At 47.0% G+C, this 26,151-nt stretch overlaps 1 protein-coding gene across 1 annotated transcript in view; it reads left to right on the plus strand.

Annotated features, from left to right (window-relative positions):
• Positions 1-505: 505 nt before the first annotated feature.
• The window catches only part of LOC137620832 (uncharacterized), a 36,919-nt gene continuing 11,273 nt past the window's right edge, over positions 506-26,151 (plus strand). The window contains exons 1-3 of the mRNA XM_068351280.1: positions 506-923; positions 2,500-2,669; positions 9,450-9,557. Of these exons, the coding sequence (XP_068207381.1) occupies positions 506-923; positions 2,500-2,669; positions 9,450-9,557 (696 nt within the window). The remainder of the gene's footprint in view (positions 924-2,499; positions 2,670-9,449; positions 9,558-26,151) is intronic.

Consider the following 26,151-nt stretch of genomic DNA (forward strand, 5'->3'; position numbering starts at 1 on the left):
GATCTCCAAAGGGGTGAAAGCCGATCGCACGGTGATAGTGTAAGTGGTGACCTGGAGCATGGAGACCAAGCACAAAGAACCCCAGCTTATGGAGATTGGTCACATGGTGAGCAGTCACGGTGGGCCCAGTTAGCTGAAGTTGAGTGGCGAGAAAGTCATCACACTGATACTGCTTGCGTGAAGGGAGTTTGTATATAGTATAACCCACCAAGATCCTTCTGCTGGGCTCTAGTCTTCCTAGAAAGGGATCTTAACATCTCTCAAATTCTATGAAGGAAGGAAGGGCCGCGCCCAAAATCCAAACTGATAGTGGACGTATTTGATCCCGTCAAGACCGAGCTCTGGTAGCAGGCGTGTGAACAATAATACAGTACATCATACCATTCATCCTTCTTGGGGCCAGGTTAGTAGAGTATTTGGTACTGCGGGTCCGTATTCAGTATAGCACAGTCTATCTCACGGGTACGCATGGAGAGGTCAAAGTCTTGCGAGACTTTGGGGTCGAATGGTCTTCACTAGTGACTTCTTCTTCGGTGCAGCTAGTGTTGCATTGGATGGGTCCGCAGCAGAAGTAAACATCAAGTATACAGGAATGCTGGGGGGAGACGAGCAAATACGATTCTTTTCCCTTTTACCAAACTTCAAAGTCATCAAAGATTTCAAGGTCAGCAATGACAATACTGCAGCAGGAAAGGATACAGGATCTTCCCCAAATGCAGGCGAGGACTTGACAATAGTCATCTCATCTACAGATTTCCCTATAAGTAGATGTGCAGATAAGGAGGGCATAGAAATGGAATTCCTTGGAGTCCTGGCATCAGCCAACACATTTAGAAGTTTCTATGTAGACAACACATCATCAATTCCCAGGGATAGTGAAATCTTCACCAGATCCAAATCTTCTTACACGTCATTGTCATTAGGTACAAGACAGGTCAAACTTTGAGGGTTAGGCAGAGGGTTATTATGTTCACTAGGGGAAGGTAATATCTCTACTTCTCCCAAAGCTGGTTCCAAGTCAAAGCCGATGTCTCCTACCTCCTGAATTCCTCCACAGGTCCTACCCCTAAAGGAACCCAAAGAAAGTCCAGAAGGTTGAGAAGCAGATGGAGAAAAAAATGAGGTAAAAAGTTTCTTCGGTAAGTCTAAAGCAGGAGAATCTCTGGTAGCCTTTTTTCTCTCTTTGCAAAATTTTGCCCACTACAGAGGGGGCCACGACTTGCACTCATCACAAGAGGTTGACTGCGAACACTCATGCCCCCTTCAAAACGTCCAAAGAGGGTTAGGGTCTAAGAAGCACTTACTCTTGAACCTATCTCAGTTTACCACACTTACGGCAAGATTTACCAGGTTAAGTCTCCACCACAGTAAGAAAAGGAAGAAAAGATCACTATAGCCAATTTATGAGGCAGCAGAGAAGTACATCTATAAAGCGCAGTATCTGAAATTAAAGTGACTGCTCAGTGGCCTATCAGGTGGGTGGGGCTTATCGACCACACCCCAGCTACTACCACCACCTCGTAAAAAGTTATAACCTTTGTTTTCCAGCTTCGCTGAAATAATACTCCAATTAAAGGACTTCGTATTTGTGTAGGAACAATTATAAAACTAATTGAGTAAGTAAACTTTTTGTTTGCACTGAAATTATAACCCACTAGTAATCTAATACTGTACGTTATTTCAGAAAGGATCACAGAAAATGCAAAAAAAAATCAAACCTTATATAAAACACGTACAAATATATCCTGTAGTACCTCGGTTTTCAAGTTTAATTTGTTCTAAATTAGAGCTTGCTTGTAACCTAAAATGCACGTATTCTAGAACAATTTTTCAAATAAGAAATAAAGAAAATTAACCTAGTGCATTGCACAAGTCCATAAATACTGTACACATATACCGTACACTCATTTCTAAAGGATCAGTAATGGTGATTATTGAACAATTTATAACCATGAACATCAGAAATGAATAAAAATCGACAATGAACATTAGAAATACAGTAACTGACTAATCAATTCCTATTTTACCTTTAATGAGAATAGTGTCTGGCATGAGGGAGACATGAGAGGAAGAGGGGGTGAATGTAAGGAAGGAGAAGAGAATCTCCTTACATGAGCAGTTGTTAAAATATTTTGAATGATGTTCACTATCACTAACTGAAGCACATAATTTATGCTTTATGAACACTTGGCTGTGTTTTTTTTTAACTCTTACATTTAATTTTGACATGGAATCTATCTACATACAAAACAAGGTAATACAGTGTGAACACCGTGTGGGTGGCATATGGCACTATGATTGATTTGGTGCTAGTCTTTCAAGTACAGTACTGGTCCACAAAAAAAAAAAAAAAAGAGAGAGAGAGAGAGAGAGAGAGAGAGAGAGAGAGAGAGAGAGAGAGAGAGAGAGAGAGAGAGAGAGAGAGAGAGAGAAAATAAAAAATATACAAAATATTACATAAACATCAGATCCAATCACATCCATATTCAAACCTTCCAGTCTATGAATACCACGGAGGCCGGGATGCTGAGCTAGAGAAGGATGATGATTTCCTAGTCAGTTATCTCTGTGATTTTGAACTGGACTACTTTCCCTTTGACTGTCATGAATGCTACATTGAAATAGACATCGTTAATCATGGTTCCTTCACTTCTCATTTTCACATGGAAGTAAGTTTTTTTTTCTCTTTACAGATAATGAATATGTTATTTTCCTTAGTAAAATAAATTTTTGAATATACTTACCCGGTGATCATGTAGCTGCAGCTCTGCTGCCCGACAGAAAAAACCTACGGGGGGGATACGCCAGCGATCGCTATACAGGTGGGGGTGTACAACAACAGCGCCATCTGTCGAGTAGGTACTCCAGTACTTCTTGTCAACAAAGAACCAATTTTCTCATCGGTCCACTGGGTCTCTATGGGGAGGAAGGGAGGGTCCTTTAATTCATGATCACCGGGTAAGTATATTCAAAAATTTATTTTAATAAGGAAAATAACATTTTTCAATATTAATCTTACCCGGTGATCATGTAGCTGATTCACACCCAGGGGGGTGGGTGGAGACCAGCATACATGTTAACATTAGAAGCTAAGTATCCCGTATTTCATTTTAGCAGTTATTCAAAATAACAGACATAAAATTAATAAGTACCTGGTAAGGAAGTCGACTTGAACCATTACTCTGCCTTTTTAAGTACGTCTTCCTTACTGAGCCTCGCGATCCTCTTAGGATGCTGAGCGACTCCTAGGTGCTGAAGTATGAAGGGCTGCAACCCATACTAAAGGACCTCATCACAACCTCTAATCTAGGCGCTTCTCAAGAAAGAATTTGACCACCCGCCAAATCAACCAGGATGCGAAAGGCTTCTTAGCCTTCCGTACAACCCAAAAACAACAATAAAAAGCATTTCAAGAGAAAGATTAAAAAAGGTTATGGGATTATGGGAATGTAGTGGTTGAGCCCTCACCTACTACTGCACTCGCTGCTACGAATGGTCCCAGGGTGTAGCAGTTCTCGTAAAGAGACTGGACATCTTTAAGGTAAAATGATGCGAACACTGACTTGCTTCTCCAATAGGTTGCATCCATTACACTCTGCAGAGATCTGTTTTGTTTGAAGGCCACTGAAGTAGCGACAGCTCTAACTTCATGTGTCCTTACCTTCAGCAAAGCATGGTCTTCCTCATTCAGATGAGAATGGGCTTCTCTAATCAAAAGTCTGATGTAATAAGAAACTGCGTTCTTCGACATCGGTAAAGCAGGTTTCTTAATAGAACACCATAAAGCTTCTGATTGTCCTCGTAATGGCTTCGTACGTCTTAAATAGTACTTAAGAGCTCTTACTGGGCATAGTACTCTCTCTTGTTCGTTTCCAACCAAACTGGACAGACTTGGAATCTCGAACGATTTGGGCCAAGGACGAGAAGGGAGTTCGTTTTTAGCTAAAAAAAACCAAGCTGTAAGGAACATGTAGCCGTTTCAGATGTAAATCCTATGTTCCTGCTGAAGGCGTGTATCTCACTGACTCTTTTAGCTGTTGCTAAGCAAACGAGGAAAAGAGTCTTCAAAGTGAGATCTTTAAAAGAGGCTGATTGAAGCGGTTCGAACCTTGCTGACATCAGGAACCTTAAAACCACGTCTAAGTTCCAACCTGGTGTGGCTAACCGACGCTCCTTTGAGGTCTCAAAAGACTTAAGGAGGTCCTGTAGATCTTTGTTGTTGGAAAGGTCTAAGCCTCTGTGGCGGAAGACTGCTGCCAACATGCTTCTGTAACCTTTGATCGTAGGAGCTGATAGGGATCTTACCTTCCTTAGGTGTAAAAGGAAGTCAGCTATCTGCGTTACAGAGGTACTGGTTGAGGATACTGAATTCGCCTTGCACCAGCTTCGGAAGACTTCCCATTTTGACTGGTAGACCTTGAGAGTGGATGTCCTCCTTGCTCTGGCAATCGCTCTGGCTGCCTCCTTCGAAAAGCCTCTAGCTCTTGAGAGTCTTTCGATAGTCTGAAGGCAGTCAGACGAAGAGCGTGGAGGCTTGGGTGTACCTTCTTTACGTGCGGCTGACGCAGAAGGTCCACTCTTAGAGGAAGAGTCCTGGGAACGTCTACTAGCCATTGCAGTACCTCGGTGAACCATTCTCTCGCGGGCCAGAGGGGAGCAACCAACGTCAACCTTGCCCCTTCGTGAGAGGCGAACTTCTGCAGTACCTTGTTGACAATCTTGAACGGGGGGAACGCATAAAGGTCTAGATGGGACCAATCCAGAAGAAAGGCATCTACGTGAACTGCTGCTGGGTCCGGAATCGGTGAGCAATAATTTGGGAGCCTCTTGGTCATCGAGGTAGCGAACAGATCTATGGTGGGCTGACCCCACAGGGTCCATAGTCTGTTGCAAACATTCTTGTGAAGGGTCCATTCTGTAGGGATGATCTGACCCTTCCGGCTGAGGCGGTCTGCCATGACATTCATGTCGCCTTGAATGAACCTCGTTACAAGCGATATCTTTCGATCTCTTGACCAGGTGAGGAGGTCCCTTGCGATCTCGAACAACGTCATCGAATGAGTCCCTCCTTGCTTGGAGATGTACGCCAAGGCTGTAGTGTTGTCGGAGTTCACCTCCACCACCTTGCCTAGAAGGAGGGACTTGAAGCTTCTCAAGGCCAGATGAACTGCCAGTAGCTCCTTGCAGTTGATGTGTAGTGCTCTTTGATCCGGATTCCACGTGCCCGAGCATTCCCGACCGTCCAGTGTCGCACCCCAGCCCGTGTCCGATGCGTCCGAGAAGAGAAGGTGGTCGGGGGTCTGAACAGCCAGTGGTAGACCTTCCCTGAGAAGAATGTTGTTCTTCCACCAAGTCAGTGCAGACTTCATCTTCTCGGATATAGGAACTGAGACCGCTTCTAGCGTCATGTCCTTTCTCCAGTGAGCAGCTAGGTGATACTGAAGGGGTCGGAGGTGGAGTCTCCCTAACGCGATGAACTGGTCCAGCGATGAAAGCGTCCCTATTAGACTCATCCACTGTCTGACTGAACATCGGTTCCTTTTCAGCATGCTCTGGATGCATTCTTGGGCTTGACTGATTCTGGGGGCCGACGGAAAAGCCCGAAAAGCTTGACTCTGAATCTCCATACCTAGATAGACTATAGTTTGGGATGGGACGAGTTGGGACTTTTCTATATAGACCAGGAGACCCAATTCCTTGGTCAGATCCATAGTCCCTTTGAGATTCTCCAGACAGCGACGACTTGACGCAGCTCTTAAAAGCCAGTCGTCCAAATAGAGGGAGGCTCTGATGTCTGCTAAAGGCAGGAATTTGGCAATATTCCTCATCAGTTTGGTAAACACAAGAGGTGCCGTGCTTAGGCCAAAGCACAGGGCTTGGAACTGGTAAACCACCTTCCCAAAGACGAACCTTAGGAAAGGTTGGGAATCTGGGTGGATGGGGACGTGAAAGTACGCGTCCTTTAGGTCTAACGAGACCATCCAGTCTTCCTTCCTGACCGATGCTAGCACCGACTTTGTCGTCTCCATGGTGAACGTCTGCTTGGTGACAAAGACATTTAGAGCACTGACGTCCAGCACCGGTCTCCACCCTCCTGTCTTCTTCGCTACTAAGAAGAGACGGTTGTAGAAGCCCGGGGATTAATGGTCCCGGACTATGACTACCGCTCCCTTTTGTAGCAAGAGAGACACCTCTTGCTGTAAAGCTAGCCTCTTGTCCTCCTCTCTGTACCTGGGAGAGAGGTCGATGGGAGTTGTTGCTAGAGGGGGCTTGCGCAAGAATGGAATCCTGTACCCCTCTCTGAGTAACTTCACAGACTGTGCGTCTGCACCCCTGTTCTTCCAGGCCTGCCAGTAGTTCTTGAGCCTGGCTCCCACTGCTGTCTGGAGAAGATGGCAGTCAGACTCTGCCTTTCGAGGACTTGGAACCCTTCTTCTTTTTGCCACGTTGACTATCGGCACGGGTACCTCCTCTGCTGGAGGTTCTGCCACGAAAGGGCGGAATGAACCTAGACGCTGGTGTGTCCATCCTAGGTCTAGGCACGGAAGGTAAAGCTGTGACTTTACGTGCGGATGACGCCACCAGGTCATGGGTGTCTTTCTGAATCAACGAGGCGGCAATCCCCTTGATCAGCTCTTCAGGAAAGAGACACTTGGATAGCGGAGCAAACATCAGCTCTGACTTCTGACATGGTGTGACCCCCGCCGACAAGAATGAGCAAAGGTGATCTCGCTTCTTAAGAACTCCAGACACGAAAGAAGCCGCAAGCTCGCCAGACCCATCCCGAATGGCTTTGTCCATGCAGGACATGATGAGCATGGCAGAGTCCTTATCCGAAGGGGAGGTCTTTCTGCTCAACGCTCCCAAACACCAGTCCAGGAAGTTGAAGATCTCAAACGCACGGAAAACTCCCTTCAAAAGATGGTCCATGTCCGAAAAGGTCCAGCAAATCTTGGAGCGTCTCATAGCCAGTCTGCGGGGAGAGTCTACCAGACTTGAAAAGTCGCCCTGGGCAGAGGCAGGAACTCCCAAGCCGAGAACTTCTCCCGTGGCATACCAGACGCTAGATTTGGAAGCAAGCTTGGTCGGGGGAAAGATGAAGGATGTCTTCCCAAGTTGCTTCTTGGCCTGCAACCACTCTCCCAGTACCCTTAAAGCTCTCTTGGATGAGCGAGCGAGTACGAGCTTCGTAAAGGCAGGAGCTGCTGAATGCATGCCTAAAGCGAACTCAGAGGGAGGTGAGCGTGGAGCTGCAGACACAAACTGGTCCGGATACAACTCCTTAAACAGGGCAAGGACTTTCCTAAAGTCTAAGGAGGGAGGCGTAGTCTTGGGTTCATCTATGTCGGAGTGTTGATCGTCCAAATGCGCAGCTTCGTCGTCATCAGAGATTCCTTCATCCGAATGCTGAGGAGGAAGCGGCAAAGGAGGAGAAGAAAGCTGAACGGCTGAATCCGGCAGCACGGGTGCATGCGTAGCTGCACTGGATCCAACATCATGCCGCTGCTGGTCAGTCTGAGAGCTGGCAACAACAAAAGTGGGAGTGGTGGTGCGTGGTGGGGACTGCCGTGGGTTGCGGAGACTGCCGCATTGCGTCAAAACACGGTAGCTTGACTGCACCTTCCCACTGCTGATGCGGTAGCTCACGCATGTCAACGGAGGGTGCCGCACGTCGGCTAACGTCAACATGCGTCTGGCAGGGTCGACTGCGCATCGGTGGTGGAGCTCTCACAGCCGGAGTGTGGGAGCAGGCAGCCGGAGTGTGGGAGCAGGCAGCCGCAGTGTCAGCTGAGCGCACAACCGTGGCAGGTTGTAGGTTAACGGGTGCAGCGTCAACCTTCTCAGCACGATACTCCTGCATGAAGGAAGCTAGCTGAGTCTGCATAGACTGCAGCAAAGACCACTTAGGGTCTACCGCGGTTGGTGCGGCAACAGACGGAGTGATTGCCTGCTGCGGAACCACTCTACCTCTCTTGGGAGGTGTGCAGTCTTCGGAAGACTGCGGCGAGTCCGAACTGACCCAGTGGCTACACCTGGGCCGTTGGACTCGCTCGGAAGGGACCTTGCGCTTGAGAGGTCGTGAGACCTTGGTCCAGCGTTTCTGACGAGAAACTTCTTCCGCAGACGAGGAATGAATGGGCTCACTCGTCTGTTTGTGGGTGGGACGATCTCTGCAAGATACGTCCTCAACCACTGAGGGTACATCTGTACGCTGATCAAGGCCTGTCGAACCCTTTGGTCCTTCGACATTGCTTCTCCCCTGGGCTTGGGAGCTTGCAAGAGGTCCCGGACTGGGAGGACGACTGGCACGAACAGATGCACCCTCATGCGTAACACTGACACTTTTCACTGCACTAGCACTCACTACACTTCCCACTGCACTTTTCTCCTTCAACTCTTTGACGTCGGCCAAGAGTTGATTGCGGTCATTCGCTAATGACTCAACTCTGTCACCAAGAGCCTGAATGGCACGCATCATATCCGCCATCGAGGGTTGATGAGAGCTAGTAGAAGGGTCGGGTGTAACCACTAAAGGGGAAGGAATAGGTTGAGGGGCATGGGGAGAGGAAAAATCAAAAGAGCGAGACGAACTCCTCCTGATCCTATCCTTCTCTAGCCTACGTGCATTCTTAAGGAATTCTTGAAAATCGAATTCCGAAAGCCCAGCGCATTCCTCACATCGATCTTCCAATTGACAGGCTTTACCCCTACAATTGGAACAAACGGTGTGAGGATCTATAGAGGCCTTCGGAAGACGCCTAGAACAGTCCCTAGCGCTACACTGCCTGTACTTGGGGACTTGAGTAGGGTCAGACATCTTGAATTAGTCAAAGGGGGAAATCCAAAATCTATCCAAGTCGTCAACAAATAATCCAAAATCTAATCAATGAAAGCTTGATAAGGTATTGATGATAACTCCTGTACAGCGAAAGCTAATAACTAGAGAGAACACATCACCAAATAGCGTGAAAATCAACTCCAGAAACAACAGCGTATCAAGTAGGTCTTGCCGGTGGCACGACAGAGAGAAAATTGGTTCTTTGTTGACAAGAAGTACTGGAGTACCTACTCGACAGATGGCGCTGTTGTTGTACACCCCCACCTGTATAGCGATCGCTGGCGTATCCCGCCCGTAGGTTTTTTCTGTCGGGCAGCAGAGCTGAAGCTACATGATCACCGGGTAAGATTAATATTGAAAAACTATAATGTATATTCATCTTTAGTCTTGTGACAAAAAATCTTTTTATATGGTTATTCAAAGACCTGTCTGCTTCATCAATAAATAATAACAGATTACTATTTCAATATCTATTGCCTCAACCCATTCGTACTAAGACTTATAATTCAATGACCATTGTATCTTTCAATCACTACTAGCATTCCTACTTCAATGACTCATGATTCTCACACTTTCAATTTCCTTAAAAAACCTTTATTTTTTTTTTCAGAGGTTTCAGATAGACTCAGAAGAATCACCAACCACACTCTTCTATGTGTCCAAACTAAAATTGTGCTCAGTGAAAAACGAGACTCGTGTATCCAAAATTGTTATGAAGGTAAAACCCGGTGATTTATCTTTAAAGTAGGGAAATCAATTGGATGAATGAGTAGCCAATTGAAATTACTAAAATTACAATTCAGTCCAGTAAAGCATACTAACATGACATTGAGAATTGTGAGTAAAAGTTCTTATATGTTAAAATATTACAGGTGTAGAGTTGATGATAGTGTACAAGTAAAATTTTTAAGCACTAAAAATCAGAATAGGCAGTTTCCTTTGGCACATAATAGAACACTGTTGAAAATAATACTGTACAGTACAAGCTTATAATGTACTTTAATGGCATAAAAACTGCATCAGGATGAGAGAGAACGAGAGAGAGAAAATAATTACAATTCAAGTTTTAAAAATATTGCTTTTAAATGTTTAAAGAAAATTTGACTTTCATAAAACAAAGTATTTGACATACATACTTTTCACTTATATCCACATACATTTATGGTCATGGAATGTCCCCAAACACTAAATGTAAGTAGTAGGTTAGCTAAAGCACCAGCCAACTGGTGATACGAGAGGTTGACCGATGTTCTGGCCTTGTTGAGTACCCTACTCATCAGACAGAACAGGGGAAAGGCGTAAACATCGATGTTGTCCCACCGTTGTTGGAATGCATCTTGCCCGAGAGCCTTGGGGTCTGGGACTGGGGAGCAGTACAATGGGAGCCTTAAGTTCAGGCCCGTTGCAAAGAGATCCACAGTCAGAGAACCCCACAAAGTCAGGACTTTGTTGGCTACTAGATGATCCAAATACCACACGGTACTCACTATCCGAGATGCTCTGCTCAGGTTGTCGGCAAGTACATTCCGCTTGCCCAGAATGAAGCGTACCGATAGAGGTATCGAGTGAATCTCGGCCCATCTTAGTATCTCTACTGCTAGATGGGATAGGGGCTGTGAAAAGGTACCTCCTTATTTGTTGATGTAAGCCACTGCTGTGGTGTTGTCGCTCATCACCACCACTGAGTGGCTCGTCAGGAACTGGTGGAACTGTTGAAGGGCTAGAAAGAAGGCCTTCATCTCTAAGAGAATTATGTGGAGGTACTACAGTATTCTGATTCTGACCAGAGGTCGTGTGGTGCAGCACGTGGGACCCCCACCCTTTTTTTGAAGCGTCTGAGAACAGCATCAAATCTGGGGGGAGGACGAGAAGATCCACTCCCTTTCGTAGGTTCTCGTCTCACGCCCACCATTCAAGGTCCGTCTGTTCCGCTGATCCCATAGGGATCTAGAAGTCTGGTGAGTCGATGGCCTGATTCCCCTGGGACTTGAGTCGCCACTGGAGAGATTGAATGTGTCCATTGGGAACTAGACGGGCCAGAGATGAAAGGTGTCCAAGAAGACGTAGCCACGTCTGGGCTAGAAGTTCTTCTCATCTAAGAAAGGGCCTTGCGACCTTTCTCAGCCTCATTATCCTGTCGTCTGATGGGAAGGCTTTGTTTGGATTTGAGTCTATTATCATGCCTATACCTAGGTATACCAGTCTCTGCGAAGGAAGCAGGGCGGACTTCTCGGGGTTTACCATGATCCCCAGATCTTGGCAAAGCCTCAGAAGTTTGTCTCGGTGTTAAGGGTTGCCACCGAGTCCGCTAGGATTAGCCAGTTGTCCAGATAACGGAGGAGACAGATGCCAATCCTGTGTGCCCAAGATGGTACTAGGGTGAACATTCAGGTGAAGACTTGAGGTGCTGTGGAAAGACCGAAGCACAGCACCTTGAACTGGTATTTCCTGTTGTCTAGGCTGAATCTTAAGTACTTCCTTGAAGACAGATGGATTGGAATCTGGATGTGTGCATCCTTTAGGTCCAGTGTACACATGAAGTCCCTTGACCATACCACTTATCTGACTGTGTCTACAGTCTCCATGCTAAACGGAGTTTGCTAGACAAACTTGTTCAGAGCTGAAAGGTCGATGATGGGTCTCCAGCCTCCAGACGCCTTTTTCACAAGAAAGAGTCAACTGAAGAAGCATGGAGACTCGTCAAGGCCCTCTTGGAGAGCGGCCTTCTTCAACAGGGTCTGGACTTCTGCCCGGAGGGCTAGTCCCTTTGTCAATCCTAACGCAAAGGAGTCTATTGACACTGGATTCCTGATCAGGGGAGGGAGAGATGTTGTGAACAGGACGCGATACCCTGAGACTGTCCAAGGCTCGGCCCTGAGTTACTTCTACCTGTCCCAGCAACTTTGTAAGCATCCCCCCACTGGTGGACAAGCGGGGGAAATGCCTTTCCTAGCATTTGCGGCTTCGGCCGCTCCCTCTAGGAAATTTTCCTCCCCTTGAGGCGTTAATGCCTTTCCCGTCTTTGTTCGGAAAGGGGTTTTTAGACACCGTTATCTTCGCTGCTGTCTTGTTTGTCACGATCTTCGCTGGACGGGACTGCTGAGGTGCTGGTGGTTTTTAGGGCTTAGATGCCAAAGCCCTATGGAGGAGGGAGTCCTGGTAGGACTTCCTCCATATCTCAGTAGTGCGTTCCATGTCCTTCTGCTCAAACAGGGAGGTCCCCTCTAAAGAAGAGTTCCTGAGCCTGGTAGTCTCGGCATTTGGGACCTGCTGGTGGAATCTATCAGACACCGCATCTCGACGTTTCAGGAAGGTGTTTGCCGTAAGTTCGAGATTTGATGGGCAAGAAACTCAATGGTGCGTGTACATGAGAGGAGAAAAGTTTCCATCGCTTTCCTGGTGCGTTCCTTGAAGAAATCCTAGGTTCAAACCAGGATTCCCAGGGTCCCCAACCACAGATCAAGCCATGAAGTAGCCTGCACAGCATACTTCGTGACCTTCTCCTGGTTGAGGATCTCTGCTGCCGAGAACAAGACCTGACGGCTGCAGAGTCTCTCTAGAGAGACTCCCTTGGTGAGCTCTTCCAGAGAATGATAGAGAGAGAGAGAGAGCTGGACGTGGCACGTCCAAGATCTCAAAAAACCTCCTCTGCTGAACGCAAGGAGATGGGAGAAGCTTGGCGGTAGAGCAAGAACTTTGAGAGGAGGAGAGCTTGAAGAGCTGTTGGGTGATCTTAGCCCAGGCACTCTTTAGCTATTGAGACCAGGGCACGGCTGCACTAGTCGTAGAGGGCTCCTGAGTGCCGAAGACACTGTCTAAGACTGTGTCTTTGCCCTCTTGTGGGGGTTTCTCTGGGTCCAAAAACCCGTTGAGTACCCTGTCAAGAGTCAGAACCTGCCAGAATGCACGTTCTGACTCTTTCTGCTCCCCCTCCAAAGTGGGACTAGCCGCGAAGCTTCCTTCTTCCACACCAGAGAGCTCCTCTAAGGGTGGGTCGCGGGCATCTCTAGAGTGACTAGTGGCCTGGAGGTACTTGAAGAGGACATCGGAACAGTCTTGGAGTCCTTAGATCCCTTCCGAGGAAGGAGGTAGGACTTAAGCATCGAAGGCAGGATGGGATCGTCCCTCCTGACTTCTGTCGGTGGTGGAGAACTCTCCGTGCGAGGAGAAATTTTCTCCAAAGGTAGAAGGGAGGAAGTTCGGGCCTCACACGACTACCTCGGCAGAGGCAAGTTAGGAGAGTGTCCGGCGGGAGAGACAGGAAGGATTGGCCTTGAAGGTCTAACAGGAGTTAGCTTCATGCTAAGAGATGCGATCACGTCTGAGACTCCTCTTTTCCTCTTCAGGGGAGATGAAGCCAAGGTTCCTCGCGGTAGGTCAGCTGGTGCCGATGGAAGGGAGGTCAGAGACGAGCGTGATGACTTGGCAGGCCCGAAGGCTTGCGCTACTGCTCTGACCATGGCACTGCACCAGGGCTGTTTGCTGAATGCACTGTCGGACCAGTTCACTGAAAGGAAAGGGACCGAAGGTTCTCTGTGAGGAGTCTCAACTGATGTTGGTGGCGAGTCCGCCTTTGTAGGACAAATCTCCGGGATCCTGAAACCTTCTTTGGAACCTTTCCCTTTCCCCGGTGGCCGCGCTGTAATGCTTTTGCGGGGAGGGGAGTGAGGCGATGGTGACCTGTCACAGTCTTTATTGTGATGTTCCTTGCATATTCGAGCCTGTAAAACCTGTTCAGATGGTCTGTGCAATTACGCATGAGAGCGCTGGTGCGAGATCGCGAGCCGGAGAACGCTCGCGCTCAGGAGTGTGATGGTGCACAGTACAATGCTGCGCAGGAGAGCACTGGTGCCCAGGAAACTGAAAGTACGCAGGTGAGCACTGGCGTGCTGAAGAGCGCTGGTGAACCAGAGTGTTGAAGCGCTCTTTTCTTCTGCCAAGATGTACGTTCAACGAGGCATTTTTTAAAAAAAAAAGTCCAGTTTTGTCGCAGCTGAAGACCGTAGCCTTCCGGGAGAGTAACACGTCAGACTTTTTAACAAACACTTCAGCCGCTTTCGGGTCCAAACTTGCAGCCTCCCCATGACGCACCACCGAATGAACTCCAGAGCGTCTCTTAAATTTTTCAAGCCACTCACGAGAAGCCTGGAACTTTGGGGGTGCCAGCTTCGATGTTACTTCTCCAGCGTCAGCTTTGGCCTGAGCACGCACAAGATCACCGAAAATGGATCTGGCCTTCGGTAATAGTGTCTCCAGCCATTTCCTTGTCCTTTACTGTACTCAGATAAGAAGCAGTCTCTCCATCTCATGGTGGACATGGCTCCTCTTGCTGGAGAAAACAGTCATGCCTCTAAAAGATGTTCCTGCTTTGATGGTTTCCTTCTGCTTCAGGATTGTTCCTATCGAGGACAGAATTCAGCCATATTCTTTCGCGATCACACTAAACCGCATGCCAGCCTCGTATTTCTTGATTATTTCCATCTTTGTCTCCATAGAAAGCATCATCCTTTTCTTTCCCTGAACATCAGAAACTTTCCTGGGACCCATGGCTAATAACGTAATACCACACACAATACAGTACAATACAGTATAGTAGTTACAAAAGCAAAATCACAAACATTAAGTCAATGCGTACGATGCCACTGCCGAAATGAAAAGAAATAGGGATGGCAATGCGTAGATGTATGATGGGATACAGTTCAGTAGATGCTGACCAATAGGAGAGCAGGATTTTATGGTGGTAACTAGAATCTGAGTAGGGAGAGAACCAATGGGAGCGCGGGAAGATGGTGGCGAGTTTACGGGCCTGCGGCGCGTAAATTTTAAAATCAGTCTCTGTTATACCATACCTCCTCTCGTTGTCCGAAACATTTTTCGTGATATGTCGTAAAATTCTTCGCATGTACATAGTAGGTTGGCCAGGGCACCAGCCACCCGTTGAGATATTACCGCTACAGATTTAGGGGGTTCTTTGGCTCACCAGAGAGTACTACATTGGATCCTTCTCTCTGGTTACGGTTTACTTTACCTTTGCCTACACATACACTGAATAGTCTGGCTTATTCTTTACAGATTCTCCTCTGTCATACATCTGACAACATTGAGATTACCAAACAATTCTTCTTCACCCAAGGGGTTAATTACTATACTGTAATTGTTCAGTGCTACTTTCCTCTTGGTAAGGGTAGAAGTGACTCTTTAGCTATGGTAAGCAGCTCCACTAGGAGAAGGACAATCCAAAATCAAACCACTGTTCTCTAGTCTTGGGTAGTGCCATAGCCTCTGTACCATGGTCGTCCACTGTCTTGGGTTAGAGTTCTCTTGCTTGAGGATACCCTCCAGCTCACTATCTATCTTATTTCTCTTTCTCTTGTTTTGTTAAAGTTTTTATAGTTTTGTAGGAATTATTTATTTCAATATTGTTACTGTTCTGAAATTATTGTTTTCCTTATTTCCTTTCCTCATTGGGCTATTTTCCCTGTTGGGGCACTTGAGCAAAGCATTCTGCTTTTCAAACTAGGGTTGTAGCTTAGCAAGCAGTAGAAATAATAATAATAATAATAATAATAAGAAGAAGAAGAAGAAGAAGAAGAAGAAGAAGAAGAAGAAGAAGAAGAAGAAGAAGAAGAAGAAGAAGAAGAAGAAGAAGAAGAAGAATCTCATTTCACAGAGTGAAAATTTCGTAAGCAGATTCTTTCGTGTCGAGAGGTATGATTGAACAACTTAGAAGTTGAGGTAAAAATATCGAAAAATGTTATTTTTATTAATAAAATAAATTTTTGAATATACTTACCCGGTGATCATATAAGCTGCAACTCTGTTGCTCGACAGAAAAACCTACGGTCAAAATACGCCAGCGATCGCTATGCAGGTGGGGGTGTACATCAACAGCGCCATCTGTCGAGCAGGTACTTAGTACTCCAAGTAAACAAAGAACCAATTTTCTCCTCGGTCCACTGGGTCTCTATTGGGGAGGAAGGGAGGGTCCTTTAATATATGATCACCGGGTAAGTATATTCAAAAATTTATTTTATTAATAAAAATGTTATTTTCATTAGTAAAATAAATTTTTGAATATACTTACCCGATGATCATGTAGCTGTCAACTCTGTTGCCCGACAGAAATCTACGGTCGGGATACGCCAGCGATCGCTATACAGGTGGGGGTGTACACAACAGCGCCATCTGTGGTCAGGTACTCTAGTACTTCTTGTCAACACCACCTCAATTTATTCCTCGGTCCACTGGTTCTCTATGGGGAGGAAGGGTGGGTCAATTAAATCATGATCATCGGGTAAGTATATTCAAAAATTTATTTTACTAATGAAAATAACATTTTTCAATATTAATCTTACCCGATGATCATGTAGCTGATTCACACCCAGGGTGGTGGGTGGAGACCAGCATACATGTTAACAAAGAAGCTAAGTATCCCGTATTTCATTTTATTAGTTATTCAAAAATAACATAAAATAAATAAGTACCTGGTAAGGAAGACGACTTGAACCATTACTCTGCCTTTATTAAGTACGTCTTCCTTACTGAGCGTAGCGGTCCTCTTAGGATGCTGAACGACTCTTAGGTGCTGAAGTATAAAGGGCTGCAACCCATACTAAAGGACCTCATCACAACCTTTAACCTCGGCGCTTCTCAAGAAAGAATTGACCACCCGCCAAATCAACAAGGATGTGGAAGGCTTCTTAGCCGACCGTACAACCCATAAAAAGTATTCAAGAGAAAGGTTAAAAAGGTTATGGGATTATGGGAATGTAGTGGCTGAGCCCCCGCCTACTACTGCATTCGTTGCTACGAATGGTCCCAGGGTGTAGCAGTTCTCGTAAAGAGACTGGACATCTTTGAGATAGAATGATGCGAACACTGACTTGCTTCTCCAATAGGTTGCATCCATAACACTCTGCAGAGAACGGTTCTGTTTGAAGGCCACTGAAGTAGCCACAGCTCTCACTTCATGTGTCCTTACCTTCAGCAAAGCAAGGTCTTCTTCCTTCAGATGAGAATGTGCTTCCCTAATCAGAAGCCTGATTAGTAAGAAACTGAGTTCTTAGACCTTGGAAGAGAAGGCTTCTTGATAGCACACCATAAGGCTTCTGATTGTCCTCGTAAAGGTTATGACCTTTTTAGATAGTACCTAAGAGCTCTAACTGGGCAAAGTACTCTCTCCAGTTCGTTCCCCACCAAGTTGGACAGGCTTGGGATCTCGAACGACTTAGGCCAAGGACGAGAAGGAAGCTCGTTTTAGCAAAAAACCGAGCTGCAAGGAACATGTAGCCGTTTCAGATGTGAAAACTATGTTCCTGCTGAAGGCGTGGATCTCACTTACTCTTTTAGCTGTTGCCAAGCACACGAGGAAAAGAGTTTTTAATGTGAGGTCCTTAAAAGAGGCTGATTGGAGAGGTTCAAATCTTGATGACATAAGGAACCTTAGGACCACGTCTAGATTCCAGCCTGGAGTGGACAACCGACGTTCCTTTGAGGTCTCAAAAGACCTAAGGAGGTCCTGTAGATCTTTGTTGGTGGAAAGATCCAAGCCTCTGTGGCGGAAAACTGCTGCCAACATACTTCTGTAACCCTTGATCGTAGGAGCTGAAAGGGATCTTACGTTCCTTAGATGTAACAGGAAGTCAGCAATCTGGGTTACAGTGGTACTGGTTGAGGAAACTGCATTGGCCTTGTACCAGCTTCGGAAGACTTCCCCTTTAGACTGATAGACTCTGAGAGTGGATGTCCTCCTTGCACTGGCAATCGCTCTGGCTGCCTCCTTCGAAAAGCCCCTAGCTCTTGAGAGTCTTTCGATAGTCTGAAGGCAGTCAGACGAAGAGCGTGGAGGATTGGGTGTACCTTCTTTACGTGAGGTTGACGTAGAAGGTCCACTCCTAGAGGAAGAGTCCTGGGAATGTCGACCAGCCATTGCAGTACCTCTATGAACCATTCTCTCGCGGGCCAGAGGGGAGCAACCAACGTCAGCCGTGTCCCTTTGCGAGAGGCGAACTTCTGAAGTACCCTGTTGACAATCTTGAACGGCGGGAATGCATACAGGTCGAGATGGGACCAATCCAGCAGAAAAGCATCCACGTGAACTGCTGCTGGGTCTGGAATCGGAGAACAATACAACGGGAGCCTCTAGGTTATCGAGGTAGCGAACAGATCTATGGTTGGCTGACCCCACAGGGCCCAAAGTCTGCTGCAAACATTCTTGTGAAGGGTCCACTCTGTGGGGATGACCTGACCCTTCCGGCTGAGGCGATCTGCCATGACATTCATATCGCCCTGAATGAACCTCGTTACCAGCGTGAGCTTTCGATCTTTTGACCAGATGAGGAGGTCCCTTGCGATCTAGAACAACTTCCACGAATGAGTCCCTCCCTGCTTGGAGATGTAAGCCAAGGCTGTGGTGTTGTCAGAGTCCACCTCCACCACCTTGTTAAGCTGGAGGGACTTGAAGTTTATCAAGGCCAGATGAACCGCCAACAGCTCCTTGCAATTGATGTGAAGTGTCCTTTGCTCCTGATTCCATGTTCCCGAGCATTCCTGTCCGTCCAAAGTCGCACCCCAGCCCGTGTCTGATGCGTCCGAGAAGAGACGGCGGTCGGGTTTCTGAACAGCCAAAGGTAGACCTTCCTTGAGAAGAAAGCTGTTCTTTCACCACGTTAGAGTAGACCTCCTCTCTTCGGAAACAGGAACTGAGACCGTCTCTAGCGTCATGTCCTTTATCCAGTGAGCAGCTAGAAGATACTGAAGGGGGCGGAGGTGGAGTCTCCCTAACTCGATGAACAGGGCCAGCGATGAAAGTGTCCCTGTTAGACTCATCCACTACCTGACTGAGCATCGGTTCCTTCTCAGCATGCTCTGGATGCATTCTAGGGCTTGGTAGATTCTTGGGGCCGACGGAAAAGCCCGAAAAGCTCGACTCTGAAGCTCCATACCCAGGTAGACAAAGGTCTGGGATGGGACGAGCTGGGACTCCTCTAAATTGACCAGGAGGCCCAGTTCCTTGGTCAGATCCATAGTCCATCTGAGATTCTCCAGACAGCGACGACTTGTGGGAGCTCTTAAAAGCCAGTCGTCTGACGGAGCCGGACACAAGATCATGGTACTGCTGCACAGTCTGTGAACTGTCAACCATGGGGAAGCGAGGAAGTACAGCGACAACCCGAAACTGTCTAGACTGTCTGGGTAGTACAGACAACTCCTTATCGGGTTGCTGAGGTTGCCGCACTGCGTCACAACAAGTCCCCTCTGCTGGTTGTTGAACGTCTTCCCAGTGACACACTGACTCCATAAACAAAAAATCCTCTAACAAGGACTAAGCTTGGACTGCATGTCTTGCAACAAAGCTCAAGGTCTATGGGAGCAGGTGTGGCAACAGACGGGGTTAGCGACTGAAGCGGAACCATTACCCTCCCTGGAAGCATGTTATGCTTAAATAAAAGTCCATAGGAGGCTAAGCAGCTTAAGGCTCCTCTCCCAATGACAGAGTCCTCAAGGGAATATCAGAAGGAGGGAGAATAGCACTTTCTCATCTACAGGAACCATATCCGAGAAAAGCTAAGTTCTCTCAGTGAGGGTTTCACTGGTGCAAAAGCAGCAGACCAGAAGGCAACGTTATGAAACTGCTTGACAGTCTTGTGAGTTGGCAACAACCAAAGATGTGTGACTGAGGAGCATGCGGTAAGGTATGCAGAGCATGCTGTAAGGTATGCAGAGCATGCTGTATGCAGAGCATGCTGTAAGGAATGCAGAGCATGTTGTAAGGTATGCAGAGCATGCTGTATGCAGAGCATAGTATGCAGAGCATGCTGTAAGGTATGCAGAGCATGCTGTAAGGAATGCAGAGCATGCTGTATGCAGAGCATGCTGTAAGGTATGCAGAGCATGCTGTAAGTAGAGCATGCTGTAAGGTATGCAGAGCATGTTGCATGGCATGCGGCTTATGCTGCATGGGATGAGGCTCATGCTGCATGGGATGAGGCTCATGCTGCATGGTATGAGGCTCATGCTGCATGGGATGAGGCTCATGCTGCAAGGGATGAGGCTCAGGCCGCATGGGTTGAGGAGGATGCCGCATAGTATGAGGCTCCTGCCTCATGGGTTGAGGAGGTTGCCGCATACCATCAGGCTCCTGCCTCATGGGTTGAGGAGGATGCCGCATAGCATGAGGCTCCTCATAGCATGAGGCTCCTGCCTCATGGGTTGAGGAGGATGTCGCATAGCATGAGGCTCCTCATAGCATGAGGCTCCTGCCTCATGGGTTGAGGTGGATGCCGCATAGCATGAGGCTCCTCATAGCATGAGGCTCCTGCCTCATGGGTTGAGGAGGATGTCGCATAGCATGAGGCTCCTGCCTCATGGGTTGAGGAGGATGCCGCATAGCATGAGGCTCCTCATAGCATGAGGCTCCTGCCTCATGGGTTGAGGAGGATGCCGCATAGCATGAGGCTCCTGCCTCATGGGTAGAGGAGGTTGCTGCATAGCATGAGGCTCCTGCCTCATGGGTTGAGGAGAATGCCGCGTAGCATGAGGCTCCTGCTTCATGGGTTGAGGAGGTTGCCTCATAGTGCTGGAACCCGGCAACTCCCGATGCGGCAACTCACGCATGAAAGCAGGAGGCGCAGCAAGAACATGCGTCTGGCAGGGTGGACTGCGCATCGGAGGTGGAGCTCTCCCAGGTGGAGGGTGGGAGCAGGCAGCCGCAGTATCTGCTGAGCGCACAACCTCGGCGGGTTGTAGGTTAACAGGCTGCATTGTCAACCTTCCAGCATGATACTCCTGTATGAAGGAGCAAGCTGAGACTGTATAGTCTGCAGCATGGACCACTAGGGTCTATGAAAGACAACAACAAACGGAGCTACTGTCCGTTGAGACTGAGGGTCTAAAACAGCTGGTGCGGCAACAGACGGAGTTACTGCCTGTTGCGGTACCACCTTGCCTCTCTGGGAGGTGTGCAGTTGTCGTACTGCAGCAAGTCCGAACTGACCCAGTGGCAGTGGCTACACCTAGGAGTTGGACTTGCGCGGAAGGGACCGACTTGCACTTAAAAGCTGCAAGATTTGGTCCATGGTTTCTGCGAGAAACCTCTTCCGCAGACGAGGAATAAATGGGCTCTCTCGTCTTTGTGTGGGTGGGGTGATCACGTCAGCTACGTGAGTGGATACACCCGAAACCACGGAGGGAAACGTCTGTTCGTCGATCAAGGCCTGATGAACCCATAAGTCCTTCGACATTACTTCTCCCCTGGGCTTGGGAGCTTGTAAGAGGTCCCAGACTAGGCGAACAACTGGCACGAACAGACGAACCCTCGAACGCAACACTGTAACACTTTGCGCTTATCACTCTATCACTTTTGATTTTCTGTTTGCACTTATTTCACTGAACTCGAAACTTTAAGTGGTTTGTACCTGAAACACGCAATTCTATCCTTCATTAAAAGTTAGTAATTGCGAAAACAGTATTACAATGTAACAGAAAAACATAATGAAAGATAAAGAATTCAGTGGCTGGAAAAGAGACTAAACACTAGATCAAATAAACTACGTTTAAAATCTCTCACCGCATAAAGCCTGGGAACAAGAATAAAACTCTAGAAACGTTTACCTTCTTCCCCTAAAGAGACTAGGGAGAAGAGCAAAAACGATAACAACGTTACCCGCTTGAACGAAACGTTTATCCTCCTCTCTCTCCCTCCGTCTCTATCTCTCTCTCTCTTGACTTAGAACCTGAGAAATGAGCCCAATTATATATATCGTTAAAACATATTATTGTTAAAGGAAAAAAACTGAAAGATTTCCCAAATAAAAAGTTCCTTTATTAGAATTAAAACCATTTAAGCTAAGAAAGAATGAACAAAACGCTAGAATCGGTTTACTCTTACTGCAACGTGAAACCGTGAATACTCTCTCTCTATCGTAACGATAGAGCGCAAGTTGAACGTTCTGAACGTCAACAACTGCGGAGACAAAACAAAACGTTAGTTCAACTTTGAAAACAGTACGAGACTATCAAAGAAATTCTTTCAAAACATTAAAATTAAAATAGCATAAAATCTTAACAGGTAAAAACGATATGACGGGCTCAATGTTAATTAACTTCGGTTCCAAGAAAAGACCGCCTACTATTAGGAAAGGTCGCATATAAACAAATATAAAAATTAATTTTCATAAGTTTATAATAAAAGGAAGTTAATCGAAGAGACCTATAAAAGGCGGAGAGATATAAAATAAATCTATAACTTTGTTAAGCAAAATTAAGAAAGAGAGTCTATACTCTCTTCGACACCAACACTTCCGTCTAAGGGAAGGGTCGGCCATTTAAAAGTGAAAGAGAGTTCATACTCTCTTCGTCACCAAAATTAAATCAAATTAATTCCAAAAACTTGCTAAGCTAATGTTAAAGCTTCCTGAATAGCGAAGGCTAAACTCTAGAGCAAATACATCACCAAATCGTGAACAATAACTCCAGAATCAACAGCGTATCCAAGTAGGTCTAGCCGGTGGCACGACAGAGGAAAAATTGAGGTGGTGTTGACAAGAAGTACTAGAGTACCTGACCACAGATGGCGCTGTTGTGTACACCCCCACCTGTATAGCGATCGCTGGCGTATCCCGACCGTAGATTTCTGTCGGGCAACAGAGTTGACAGCTACATGATCATCGGGTAAGATTAATATTGAAAAATAACATTTTTCAATATTAAACTTAGCCGGTGATCATATAAGCTGATTCACACCCAGGGGGGTGGGTAGAGACCAGCATTACATGTTTACATTATTATGAGCTAAGTATTTTGTATTTCATTTTAGCAGTTATTCAAAATAACAAACATAAAATAAATAAGTACCTGGTAAGGAAGTCGACTTGAACAATTACTCTGCCTTTTTAAGTACGTCTTCCTTACGGAGCCTCGCAATCCTCTTAGGATGCTGAGCGACCCCTAGGATCTGAAGTATCAAGGGTTGCAACCCATACAACAGGACCTCATCAAAACCTCTAATCTAGGCACTTCTCAAGAAATGACTTTGACCACCCGCCAAATCAAGTAGGATGCGAAAGGCTTCTTAGCCTTCCGGACAACCCAAAAACAATAATAAAACATTTCAAGAGAAAGATTAAAAAGGTTATGGAATTAGGGAATTGTAGTGGTTGAGCCCTCACCCACTACTGCACTCGTTGCTACGAATGGTCCCAGAGTGTAGCAGTTCTCGTAAAGAGACTGGACATTCTTAAGATAAAAAGACGCGAACACTGATTTGCTTTTCCAATAGGTTGCGTCGATTATACTTTGCAGAGATCTATTTTGTTTAAAGGCCACGGAAGTTGCGACAGCTCTAACTTCGTGTGTCCTTACCTTCAGCAAAGCTTGGTCTTCCTCATTCAGATGGGAATGAGCTTCTCGTATTAACAGTCTGATAAAATAGGATAAAGCATTCTTTGACATAGGCAAAGATGGATTCTTAACTGAACACCATAAAGCTTCAGACGGGCCTCGTAAAGGTTTTTAAATAGAACTTAAGAGCTCTTACAGGACATAAGACTCTTTCTAGTTCATTTCCAACCATACGATAAGTTTGGAATATCGAACGATATTGGTCAAGGCCGAGAAGGCAGCTCGTGTTTGGCTAGAAAACCAAGTTGTAGAACATGTAGCCGTTTCGGATGAGAATCCGATGTTCTTGCTGAAGGCATGAATCTCACTGACTCTTTTAGCTGTGGCTAAGCATATCAGGAAAAGAGTCAAGGTGAGATCTTTCAGGGAGGCTGATTGTAGCGGTTCGAACCTGTCTGACATAAGGAATCTTAGTACCACGTCTAAATTCCAACCAGGTGTAACCAAACGACGCTCCTTCGTGGTCTCAAAAGACTTAAGGAGGTCCTGTAGATCTTTATTGTTGGAAAGATCTAAGCCTCTGTGACGGAAGACTGATGCCAACATGCTTCTGTAACCCTTGATAGTGGGAGCTGAAAGAGATCGTTCTTTCCTCAGATATAAGAGAAAGTCAGCTATTTGAGTTACAGAGGTACTGGTCGAGGATACGGATACTGACTTGCACCAGTTTCGGAAGATTTCCCACTTCGATTGGTAGACTCTAAGGGTGGATGTTCTCCTTGCTCTAGCTATCGCTCTGGTTGCCTCCTTCGAAAAGCCTCTAGCTCTCGAGAGTCTTTCGATAGTCTGAAGGCAGTCAGACGAAGAGCGTGGAGGCCTTGGTGTACCTTCTTTACGCGTGGCTGACGTAGAAGGTCCACCCTTAGGGGAAGTGTTCTGGGAACGTCTACTAGCCATCGAAGTACCTCGGTGAGCCATTCTCTCGCGGGCCAGAGGGAAGCAACTAGCGTCAACCTTGTCCCTTCGTGAGAGGCGAACTTCTGCAGTACCTTGTTGACAATCTTGAACCGAGGGAATGCATATAGATCTAGATGTGACCAATCTAGTAGAAAGGCATCTATATGAACTGCTGCTGGGTCCGGGATTGGTGAGCAAAATATTGGGAGCCTCTTGGTCATCGAGGTTGCGAAGAGATCTATGGTTGGCTGGCCCCAGGTGGCCCAAAGTCTCTTGCATACATCCTTGTGGAGGGTCCATTCTGTTGGAATTATTTGTCCCTTCCGACTGAGACAATCTGCCATGACATTCAAGTTGCCTTGGATGAACCTCGTTACTAGTGATATGTCTAGACCTTTTGACCAGGTGAGGAGGTCCCTTGCGATCTCGTACAATGTCAGAGAGTAGGTCCCTCCTTGCTTGGAGATGTACGCCAAAGCCGTGGTGTTGTCCGAGTTCACCTCCACCACTTTGCCTTGAAGGAGAGACCTGAAGCTTTTCCAGGTCAGACGTTCTGCCAGTAGCTCCTTGCAGTTGAAATGCATTGTCCTTTGACTCGAGTTCCATAATCCCGAGCATTCCCTACCGTCTAATGTCGCACCCCAGCCTAGGTCCGATGCGTCCGAGAAGAGAACGTGGTTGGGAGTCTGAACAGTCAGGGGAAGACCCTCTCTAAGGTTGATATAGTCCTTTCACCAAGTCAGACAAGACTTTATCTTTCCGGAAACCGGGATCGAGACCGCTTCTAGCGTCTTGTCCTTTTTCCAGTGAAAAGCTAGATGGTATAGAAGAGGACGGAGGTGTAGTCTTCCTAGTGACACAAATTGATCCACGGATGACAGTGTCCCTACCAGACTCATCCACAGCCTGACTGGGCAGCGTTCCTTCTTCAGCATCTTCTGGATGGATAGCAGGGCTGGGGGCTGATCGTCTTGTTCAGCAACGTCCTCATCAGAGAGTTCCTCATCCGAAACTGATGAGGAAACGGCAACGGAGTGGGCAACGTCTGACTCGCTGAATCCAGTCGCACTGGTGGATGCGTGACGGAGCCGGACGCAATATCATGGCACTGCTGCACAGTCTGTGAACCGTCAACAACCATGGGTGCGCGAGGAAGTACTGCGTCAACCCGAAAACTGTCTAGACTGTCTGGGTTGTGCAGTCAACACCCTACCGGGTTGCTGAGGTTGACGCACTGCGTCACAACAAGTCACCTCTGCTGGTTGTTGAACGTCCTGAACGTCAACAACCACCTCCGAGCGTCGCTTAACGTCAACGTGCGACTGGCAACCCACACTGGGTCGCATCGGTGGAGGAACCACCTCAACTGGCAGACGCGAGTAGGTTACCTCAGCGTCAACAGGGCGCACAACCGACCGGTTGGAAGGTTGTTGGCCAGAAGGAGGAACCACCTCAACTGGCAGACGCGAGTAGGTTACCTCAGCGTCAACAGGGCGCACAACCAACCGGTTGGAAGGTTGTTGGCCAGAAGGTTCTTCTCCGCATTCAAGTCCTCTATCAAGGACGCAAGCTTGGACTGCATGTCTTGCAGCAAAGCCCATTTAGGGTCTACGGGAGCAGGTGTGGCAACAGACGGGGTTAGCGACTGAGGCGGAACCATTTACCATCCCTGAAAGCCTTGTTATGTGTGACATAATAGTACAGCAAAACTTCAAAGGCTCGACAAAAGTTGAGAAGTTGACCTGTAAACAACTTGGAGCGTCTCCTGGCTAGGCGCCAGGGCGAGTCTACCAGAATTGAGAAGTCTATCTGGGCAGAGGCATGAACTCCCAAGCCGAGAACTTCTCTCGTGTCCTATCAGACTCTCGCTCTATAAGCCAGTTTAAAAGAAGGGAAATCAAAGGCTGTATCCCTAAAACTCCTCCTGGTGCAAAAACCAGTCGCCTAGCCAACGTAACGCTCTTTAGGAGAGCGAGAGAGCACTAGCTTAAAAACAACGGCTTTGAAGTAGCTAG

Source organism: Palaemon carinicauda, chromosome 27 (genome assembly GCF_036898095.1).
Source record: "Palaemon carinicauda isolate YSFRI2023 chromosome 27, ASM3689809v2, whole genome shotgun sequence".
NCBI lineage: Eukaryota > Metazoa > Arthropoda > Malacostraca > Decapoda > Palaemonidae > Palaemon > Palaemon carinicauda.